This window comes from Lathamus discolor, chromosome 4 (genome assembly GCF_037157495.1).
Source record: "Lathamus discolor isolate bLatDis1 chromosome 4, bLatDis1.hap1, whole genome shotgun sequence".
Taxonomy (NCBI): domain Eukaryota; kingdom Metazoa; phylum Chordata; class Aves; order Psittaciformes; family Psittacidae; genus Lathamus; species Lathamus discolor.
The window spans coordinates 6,005,406-6,015,679 of record NC_088887.1 but is presented as its reverse complement, the minus strand read 5'-3'; the positions used below and the strand labels follow the sequence as shown (position 1 = coordinate 6,015,679).

At 40.5% G+C, this 10,274-nt stretch overlaps 1 protein-coding gene across 3 annotated transcripts in view; it reads right to left on the bottom strand.

Moving 5' to 3' along the window:
- Positions 1-277: 277 nt before the first annotated feature.
- The window catches only part of LOC136012955 (transient receptor potential cation channel subfamily V member 6-like), a 28,104-nt gene continuing 18,107 nt past the window's right edge, over positions 278-10,274 (bottom strand). For all 3 annotated transcript variants that reach the window (XM_065676080.1, XM_065676078.1, XM_065676081.1), the window contains 10 exons: positions 9,911-10,086; positions 8,906-9,052; positions 7,916-8,128; positions 7,509-7,595; positions 6,326-6,402; positions 5,883-6,048; positions 5,563-5,629; positions 4,390-4,658; positions 3,234-3,340; positions 278-2,948 (listed from right to left, as the gene is read on the bottom strand). In XM_065676080.1, the coding sequence (XP_065532152.1) occupies positions 2,675-2,948; positions 3,234-3,340; positions 4,390-4,658; positions 5,563-5,629; positions 5,883-6,048; positions 6,326-6,402; positions 7,509-7,595; positions 7,916-8,128; positions 8,906-9,052; positions 9,911-10,086 (1,583 nt within the window). In that variant the 3' untranslated portion in view covers positions 278-2,674. The remainder of the gene's footprint in view (positions 2,949-3,233; positions 3,341-4,389; positions 4,659-5,562; positions 5,630-5,882; positions 6,049-6,325; positions 6,403-7,508; positions 7,596-7,915; positions 8,129-8,905; positions 9,053-9,910; positions 10,087-10,274) is intronic.

Below are 10,274 nucleotides of genomic sequence, written 5' to 3'. Positions count from 1 at the left end.
CCTCCTTATGTATAAGATTTTTTTCCAGGATTATTTTGTTTTAATACGCATCACCTCAGGAAGCTGGAAACCAAGTTCAAATAGCAGTCAGGAAGAAATTTTTTACAGTGAGAATGGTCAAGCACTGGCACAGGTTGCCCAGAGAGGTGGCAGATGCCCATCCCTGGAGACATTCAAGGTCAGGTTGGACAGGGTTCTGAACAGTATCTGATCTAGTTGAAGATGTCCATGCTCACTGCAGGGGATTGGACAAGATGGCTTTTAAAGGTCACTGCAGGGGATTGGATAAGATGGCTTTTAAAGGTCCCTTCCAACCAAAAATATTCTATGATTACCTTATTTTACATTAGGCAACTCAAAAACCAGAAGAGAAATCATACAGTTCTAATGCTGTTCTGTGCAAGGATTTTGAAAGCTATTACAGAGAAAGCACTTGCTTAAAACTATCTGCTACTGGATTTTTTCCTTTATTTTTATGGAGAGCAGATACAGAAATCTATAAAGACACAGCACAGCTGAGTTTTGTTCTGCCTCCTGCAATGTCAGTATGTTGGTTTGAGTTCCAAGATCAAAATTCTTCATGTTGTTCATGGCAATGAGGAACACAAAATCAGCACCAAGGCTTACATATCTTACACTACTTCAAACTAGCTTTTAAATTATCATTATTATTTTATTATGTCACAAAGAGGAGTCCTTTTGTAGAAATGGCTATATACAGCTCCATCTTAATTGTATTTCTCCAGGTTTTCAAACCAGTGAGAAGAATACTATACTTGGGGCCTGGGAAGGAAGGGGAAGCCATCAGTCCTCCTCTTCCTCCTATTTCCTGTTCACTATGAAAGAAAATTCGTCTACAATTACAGCAGCAATTCACAGTTCTGGTCAATGTACCACATTGTTCCCATCTCCAGAGACCACCAGTACAAACCCCAAAGGTTTTGGGAAGGACTGACAATACCTAAGTGAGAGAGACCAGGCAAAACTTTCGATTCAACAAAACGAGTCAAGTCAAAGTATGTAGCTGCATTCCAGAGAGACAGCCTCTGTCAGTCATCCACTGGAGCATAAATACACGTTCAAGTAAAAGAAACAGGGCATTTAAATAAAGCCACATAATTGCGAAGATAATGATGCTCATTACAGCACCTGCAAGAGAGGAGATGGAGGAGATGCTTCCTGTGATAGCTCAATACAATCAGAAATCCACTGGATTCAGCATTTTCATTGTCTGCTTTCATTCTCACAAGGCGATTTGGCTCAAAGTCTTGTGCTTGGTAATAATCCTTGGTTTCTTAAAAAGCAGTTTCCGTTACTAGTCCTGTGGGAAGGAAATGTGAAGACCATGGATTGCTTTCCACTTACTTCTGCTATCGGAATGAAACTCCACGCTCCTGAGAATGTAAGAAAACCCTGAAATGACAGTCCATTTCTCTGAATATTTATCCATTTTTCTGAAAGTGGCTGTAGACAGATGACAAACTGTCTAACTGACACAGCATCACCTGGAAAGGAACCGTGTGGATGACTCAGTTGTTTATTGGATAGTTTCAGACTTTTGGAGGCAGAAATGGCACACACCATACTCTGAACTGCCTCTGCAAGAGCTCTTATTCATCTATCCAACATTTCCTCTTCATTTCTTTCAGTGCTATATTGTAGCTTACCACATAGCCTTCATGGCTCAGTCAGAGAACTATGGTTCAGAATCCTACTCTTCCACAGAAAACAAAAGACCAGCTTTGGGATCACTTGGGAGATCACTTGGGAGATTAATAGCTCTGCTGAAATGTCATGTTGCTGAAAGTCACCTAACCAAGTCATTCATGCTCTCATTAGGAAAACAAGTCCCCACTTTAGATCCTTCAGAATATTCCCAGGCATAGCAGTTGTCACTCCTTTTCAAAATCTTAAAGTGCATTCACATAACACAATCAATCAATCATTCAAACAAACAAAATCACACACACACACACACACATATACAAACCCGAAGAAGCAAACCAAACCAAAACCAAACTCAAACCAAACCAGTCCTGTTAAGATAGTAGCACTGAAAATGCAGCTAATAGAGACTGCTTTTCTTCAGAGGGCAAAATCTGTCAGGCCCTGAATGCCAGCTGTATAGTTACAGTCCTTTTCATCGTCACAATGTCAGTAACTACTTTCATTCCTGAGCTTAGTTACAGAGGTTTTTCCAGTTTAGTACTAAATCATAAAGCAGAACTTCAGTCAGCCCTCGTTCCTATGAGAACACTGGAACTTTGTGAAACTGCAGGGAGAGATTATGCTGTAGTGTAACAGTCTGGGAGAAGGCTTACTGATCACTTCTTTGTAAATGGGTGAAATCTTGTTGCTGGCTTCTTTTGTTCATTTCTGTAGGGCATTACAAAGCATAAAAAACTACCACAGATCTTAGCTCAACAAATCCACCAGCATGGTGCAAATATCAGTGCAAGAGCAGAAACACGTAAGTGTAGGAGAGAAAAGATGGCATTCGTATATCATAGCATAGACACCATGAAATGTTCATGAACTCTTCACCAGCAGAGTTCTTCAAGGCTGATTGTGAGTAGCATGCTGGAACATGTATGAACAGCTGGAGAAGACAACTGCTGTGGCAAAAGTGACCTGTGTTGTGAAAAAAAAAAGAAAAGAAAAAAGAAGAGGCCTCTTAGACATTATAGACCTCCTCTTCCATGCCATGTCCAACCTCCTCATGAAGCTGGTGGAAGGTGTTACGCCTAAGGATCTCCCAGCCACGGTGAGAACTAGTTTTGGATGTGCTCCGTGACAATGAGAAGGCAGGCAGTTCCTTCTTGTACAGGATGTCCCTATTGATTTCCAGCTTTTCCAAAGCTTTGTCATAGTTATCCTTATCCTGAGCTTTAAATGCTTCTGTATACCGCATCATCTTGTGTTTGACGGGATCAACCCTGTCTTCAACTCTGTAAGAGGATTAAAAAGATAAACTTGATGAAGTAGAAATATGCCAGTTTATCAACAAAACCAAGCAGCCACAAGCAGCAAACCCCTCCCAAGAATATGCCTACTGACCTAGAGATCCCAGAAAATCTACACAGAAACAGGAAATCTTTTATAGGCACAATACTAGCAGCTACTATCATACAATTACCTCCTAGACCTTCATCCCTGTCATGTTTCTTATTAGCATCCACACCTTGGATTCCTCTTCTAGGATCCTTATAGGCACACACTAGAAGAGAACTCACCTGAGATACCATCGATCCCCTAGACCGTACTCCCGGCCACAGATCCCAGAGCGAGGCCAGAGACACCTTGGCAGTTTCCTTTCCAGCATGACAGTGGTAGCAACAACCTTTAGAATAAAAAAGACAACCAAATCAATCAACCAACCAACCAAACAAACAAGAAAGAACTTGGATGAATTAGAAAAAACTCTCTTTCAAAATTATCAGTTTCATGAGTACTGACCCATTACCATACTTGGTTACAGCCCCATATGTAATGAAAAAAAAATGAGAGTCAACACTATCATAGGGCAATTCACAATTTTAGTCACAGCTGTGACATGTTTTGAGGAAGCAATGGTGCTCTTAAAACACTGTTAAATACCTTTCCTCATGGCAAAGAGTAGGGTAATTAATTTGTAAGCTAGAGAAGAGAACAGTATGTATACATGCATTAGTTGTTGTCAGAACTTACCAATGTGGCCACATAACTACATTTAACCATTTGACTTACTGATTTCCCACAGAAAAGGGTTTCCTGCTGAGCAGCTATATGAATGATCTGGTTGATTTCTTTTTTTGTCTTTTGAGCAAGAGTTAAGCCAACTTTTCATAATGGATCTAAAGATATTACTGACCTACTTGCCATCATTACTTTGCATTCTATCCCACCTCAGTCAATCCCTATAATTATAATGAAACTCTCAGTTACACAGAATGTGGTTTGTAAAAAAGGATGTAACTATAATTCTATTTAACAAGAGAGCTCATGTGTAATGACCAAAGAGCTAGGAAGATACAGGATGGACAAAAAGGTTGAATGGGTTTCTAGCTGCTATTTGAAATAAGGTAGGAATACCCACAGAGCAAAGACATACTGTAAGACAGTTTCACAGGGGAAGATGTGGAGGAGAGTCTTGCATTTAATCACTTCAGATTCATAGAAAGGAGAAAAGAAACTTGGTGGCTGATGTACAGAAGCTGTAAAACAGAATTAAAAGAACATGGCTTGTTGTACTAGCCCCTGAGAGAAGTGAAGGCCAGGGAAAGGTTTTCAAGTACCTCCTTAAGAGCATGAATGGCAGAGTAAGTAATTGGCCTGTCTAGCACATTTTTCTTGAGCAACTTTTCCCCTTCTTTATTAAAAGTGAACACTTTAGCACCTAAACTAGATTACCTGGGCTCTCCAAAGCTCATCCCGTTCATGGGCCACTCTCCAATGGGTGTCACCCATCATGGCAATTAGCAAGTTGAGCATAAGGAGCGTGGCAATGATGGCAAAGGCAAAGTACACCACACTGTACATAAAAGGCAGATCCACATCATAATTTGCAGGGCCATCAATGATGGTGAGGAAAAGCTCAAAGGTGGTGAACAAGGACATGGGATAATTGTAGAACTGTCCAAGGTTCTCAGGGTTCTCTGTCTGGAAGATGATGTAAAAAGCTGGAGGAGAGCAATAGGGGAAAAAAAGAGAAAGTTTAAACAACAGGAATCACATTCCAAGAGCAACAACGGGGTCCTGTAAGGGATGCTGGCAACAAAAAGTGGTCTGGGAAGGAGCTACATGTGCTCCTATGCTAGTGCAGTACCCAGCATAACAAAGACAAATCTCTCACCAGAATCACTGGACTTCATTCAAGAATTACTCAGAACTATTTTATTGCCTTTGCTGTCAAAATAGTGAATTTCTTTTCTTCATGGACATAATAAATCATGAATGTTAATTTCATTTTCCAAAGACAAGTATCATAAATGCAGTATGTTTGTAAACCTCGACTTATACATGTGTGTGGAATTACATGGGTTGTTCTAATTTCTGTTACCCCAGAAAGAGAAAGAGTTCAAAATTAAACTTGCATGAACAGAAGTCTGTACTGGGAAAGTGACCATACTCAAAAAAAATAGAGGGTATACACCATCACCACCTTTGCCAGCTAACTCAGAGCACAACCTGAGAACAAATCAAACCCCACACACTTCATTCATACTAAAGAAGTTGGCAGGGCATTACTAACATGGAGGTGTTTGCCACATGGAGGTGGCTGGTTTCTTCTCCCAAGTAACAAGCAATAGGACAAGAGGAAATGCCTCATACTGTGCTAGGGGAGGCTTAAATTGGATATTAGGAAAAATTCCTTCCCCAGAGGTTGCTCAGGTATTGGAGCAGGCTGCCCAGGGCAGTGCTGGAGTCACCGTCCCTGGAAGGTTCACAAACTGTGTAGACGTAGTGACATGGTTTAGCAGTGGCCTTGGCAGTGCTGGGGTAAAGGCTGCACTTGTTGACCTTAGAGGTATTTTCCAACCTGGTTCATTCTATGATATTGCTGGTTTACTTTTGTAAACTCACCTGAGGCAAAGCCTAGTATCACCACAGCCATGAGCCAGCAAAAGCGCATAAGATCTCCAAATATCATCTGTAGAACAAAGACAGAACCATCAAAAGGCCCAACTGTCCCACCAACTCGCAATACAATCCTATGTAAACCATTTTGCAGATTCTAAGACCATAAGTGGACTAAAGAAAACTTCTGCACTAAAGAATGTGAAAATCCCAAACCATCTACGCAAACAAGAGCTTGTCCATTTGCCATTAACACTAGTCCTTCGCAGTCCTACCTGCAAAGAGGTGTCATGATGTAACAAGCCCATATCTCTTTTGTCTTATACCTTCTGAATCATGATGGTAAAGGGTCCGAGCATCTGGAAGCCTCGTGCGAAGTACATGACATTGCACCATCCTAGCACCAGGGCAAAGGACATGGGCACCACCTCACCAGTTGTGCTGGTGAGACGCATCACCATAGTTACTAGAATCATGCAAGCATATGTGATGCTGCAAAGGAAGAAGAGACAGTGAGAAAAGTTCAGTAGAGGAACCTTACCCTCCTTTTTGTTTTATTGTCAAAAATTCCAAGACAGGCACCTACAGCCACCACCCCCAGAGGCAAAGAACTCTCAGTACTGTTAACTCTACATGGCTACTGACCTGCTACACAGCAGCTGAGCCAATAAGACAAGAGAAGGAATACTCTAAAAGAACGGAGCAAGTGACTCATCTGGCAAAGGACAGCAATGGAGAAAATGAGATACTACAAAAGTGGTGTACTTACACAATTATGTGGAAGGGCCCTCCTAGGATGGTTTGTCCAAAGTATTTTGCTGCTCCAACTCTAAGGATATCTGGGATCTAAGAGAGACATCCTATTCACTTTAGGACTTGGATGAATTCTGTTATACTATAAAATGTCGTGGTTATCACCAATATTCACAGGATCTTGGGACCAGCTGCATCTGCTTGGCTGATACACAGACTGATTTCTATACTACTTTAAAAAAAGAATGACTGGGTCAGGTGATCCACTCTTGTGATAGGACAGAGATTGCTGGAAAATCTAAGAACACTTGGCCAGATCAAGAGACTTCGGTATGTGGCAGAGAGATGTTGCAGCACAGAGCTGTGAGCCTGAAGTTCATATAGATTAGTGACCAGACAAACAGCCGAGAGTCAGAAATTAAGACAAAAAGACCTTCTTGAGTTTGTTCCTATTCTCACTGTGTCAACTGTATTATAGTCCTAGAGTCATGATCAAACACAGGAAGAAGGACCTGTCTTTCCAGAACAGAGATGGGCAAAGAAAAGCCTGTTTACAAGCCCTGTATTATTTCAGTTCTCCTTGGCATCATCATTTGAGTTTTCGCATGTAAAAGTTTCAGTCTTCTTTTTCACATTATAATAAAATCAAGTGGGAAAGGTGTTTGGTTTCATTTAAGTAACTTTGCCTTTTGTTTGAGAGAGAGTTCATGGTAAGAACACCTAAACACCTCTGAACTCTGGCTGAGTAAAGCTCCTGTTACAGATCCACACAGTCACTGATCTCCAATTAAACTTTTCTGCGTATGCACAAAAAATCACTCCACCCAGCACCCTTAAACACATGAGTATTTTGGGGTGCTAGGTGAAGAATCTCTAATAATCTAATGCAATAGCTGGGATTCAGCTGGATCCACAGATGGTGCTAAAAGGAACAGTGGAATTACCCTGCAGACAGTATCTGAGATTGCAGCAAATCCTTCTAATTGCTTCTTCCACGCATGGAGTCTTACTAGTACATTATCACAGTCTGTTTCATCCAACAGATACTGTTGGCAGTATCTATTTCCATAGACCTATATCAAAGCACTTAGACTAAGCAAATAACCCTTACCAAGTTGTCAGCACAAGCACATGCCTGTCTAGTAAATAAAATCTGTCCTGATGAAACTCAAAACTATAGAGCTCACTGTTTCTCTTACCTCAAGGATCAAAATTACTACAGCTCCAATGACTGTGATTAGCTCCCCCACCAGCCTCAGCTCATCTTCATACGTCATGTATGATTCCTGAAAAAAAAGGGAATGGAAATTGAAATTAAATTTTAAATGGAGTGAAAGGAAATTAAGAAAGGAGGATGGGTGATGGGGAGGCCCACTGTTGGTGTAATAAATATGACTAGGACTGACCAGGCCACAGGAACCAGACCAGGTCCAGCAACTGAGAACAGAGAGTACACCATATTTCTCACTGACAAAGGTCAGCTGGCAGAAAGAAGGAAAGCTGCAATAGCTGGGAACTGGGAAAGACTTGGCCTTTCCAGTTTAGTAGGTTAGATGAGACTTGCCCAATGTTGCCTATGGGGCTCTGACTCCTATAGACACAGTACCTGCAGCATTTTCTGGACATAGATTGTATTGTCTCTGCTGCTTGTTTTGTTGCCTGTTCGGGGTTTCAGAGGTCGGTAGACGCAGCACATAGTGAAGCAGACCATGTAGAGTATATAGAATAAAGCCAGGAAACAGAAATAAGGACGACCATACATATTCCACTTCAGGCTCACCAGCTCCTTCACAGGTGTTAGGTCCAAGATTTGGCGTGCCTGAGAAAGACAGAAAGAAGGAATTAACTGCCATAAGGGAATTTGTTTATAAGCAAAGTAAAAAATGCATATAAGTAAAAAAGATTCGATAGATGGAAATAATACGGGATGGGGAGGATTGTACTAATTAAAATGTCTTCTTGTTCGTTTCCTGTCCTATGTATTATTTAAGGTAATTGCAACTGATAGGGTGGTGTCCCTTGAAAGTGTTAGAGGTCTGCCTAAGCTTGCCATTACATTTGCTACTCTAATTTTCAGTAATACCTTTACAAGTGTTGAAGCCTGCAGCAGAGATGATTTGCCTACTGTCATTAAATGAAGAGAATGAGTGGGTTTAAAATGCACTCGAGTTTAGGATTTCTCAACACAATCACGTCTCACAGGGACATTGTGAGAATTAATCAGAATCACAGTTACAGAAAGCTACTTGCTAGAGATACTGTAAAGGTCCTTGTCACTGAGATGTTTGAGCCTGCTGAAAGAGAGAACTGTTTACTGAATCGCACAATGTCATTTTCTGTAGCTTGCTCATGCTAAGTTCTTTCAATCATCTTCAAGTTTCACACCTCAGAAGAAATTGTATGTAAATCAGATGTATATACATCTGATGTAGCTAGGTCATTAATAAGCATTAATACATTTTATGTATTCCCTGCAGCACATGCTACAAAGTCCTTGCTCTTGGACACTGTAAAAAAGCTTGAACCTTCAAACTCATCATTCTTCTTTTATAATCACCACGGTCTACACACCAAAAGCATGTGGTGCCCACAGTACCTCTCTCTTCTTGGTTGAGACAATGAGCTCAAGGAAGGACTGATCTTCAGCCCAGGAGTCAATCTCTGTGAGATCATAGAGAACAGTGGTCAAGGGGCCAAACGACCAAAGATTGTGCTTCCGCTTCTGCATAAGATATTGAAACATCTGAGGAGATAAGAAGGAGTTTGAGGACACCAGGAACTTTCCAGTATATAGTGTATTTGCAATGAGAACAAACTTGTTAAAACCTATTAATTACAATGGATTTGCCTTGAACTTAGCAGTTGTAGCAATTCTCGTATCTTTCAGGAACAATTACAGCAGGTTAAGAAGTTGAAGAACTTTTCCTGATCCCCATTTGATTATTAGCTCACACTTGACATAAAGGATGAGTGTTTTTTACTTTAAATCCTAATCAAACTGTTAACATTATTTAACACAATTATACATCCTGACAATAGATTTCATATGGAATTATACGTTTATTAGGAAAAAAAAATACCCTTTTATACTTTTTTACAAGTTATCAGGAAAGAGGTATTGCAAGGGAAGTGATCCTGTCCTTTATAGATCTACAGAAGTAACACTAAACACCTTTGTCTCTTTGTTAAGGGAAAGTATGAGAGTTTACATTAAATACTGAGTTCTTGCCTATTAACAAATGTCTGTGAATACCCGAAGAAGTTTCCCATGTATCACATTTAGGGTAATGAATTGTTATCAAAGATAACAATTTCAGCTAGGCTTTCAAAACAATTAATGGGGTGTGTGGGGTGTGTGTATCTTTACATTAACACCTTTTCAACTCAAATGCTTCAAATATTGGGTCAAAAGAATTATTCTTTAAGCACTCATTTCTTTCATTAAGATAAAGAAATTTCTTATGAAGGATTTTCTTATAAAGGATTTGTTATGTGTTTTCTACCCCCTAAGAGCACACACAAACTCCCTTGGTCCGGATGATGTTATTTCAAGTTCTCCAATTCTCTTTTATATGGAAGCATCTGTGTCACAGAAACTCACCACAGTGTTACCCTCTACTCCAGCCAGTTTGAATGGAGTTAGCCCCTCATTGTTAGGAATCAATTCAAGTGATCCTGGTCCCTCTCTGTTCCTATCGTAGGAGAGTATCAGGCTGTACATGTGGCAGGCAAACGTCTTATTAGGTTGGAGAACCAGGATGTGAAGAACAGTATTACCTATGAAGGAAGCAGACCAGATAAAACATAGAGAATTGCCCAGCCCTCTGCAAAGACTGGTAATTGACTGATGGCTTTTACTTTCCTCACATCCCTCATCCATTTGTAATGAGAGAAAAATATGTGCATGCACAGATAACAGAATCTGATTTAAAACACCCCCATACACAGCGTCCAATTCAGTAGGC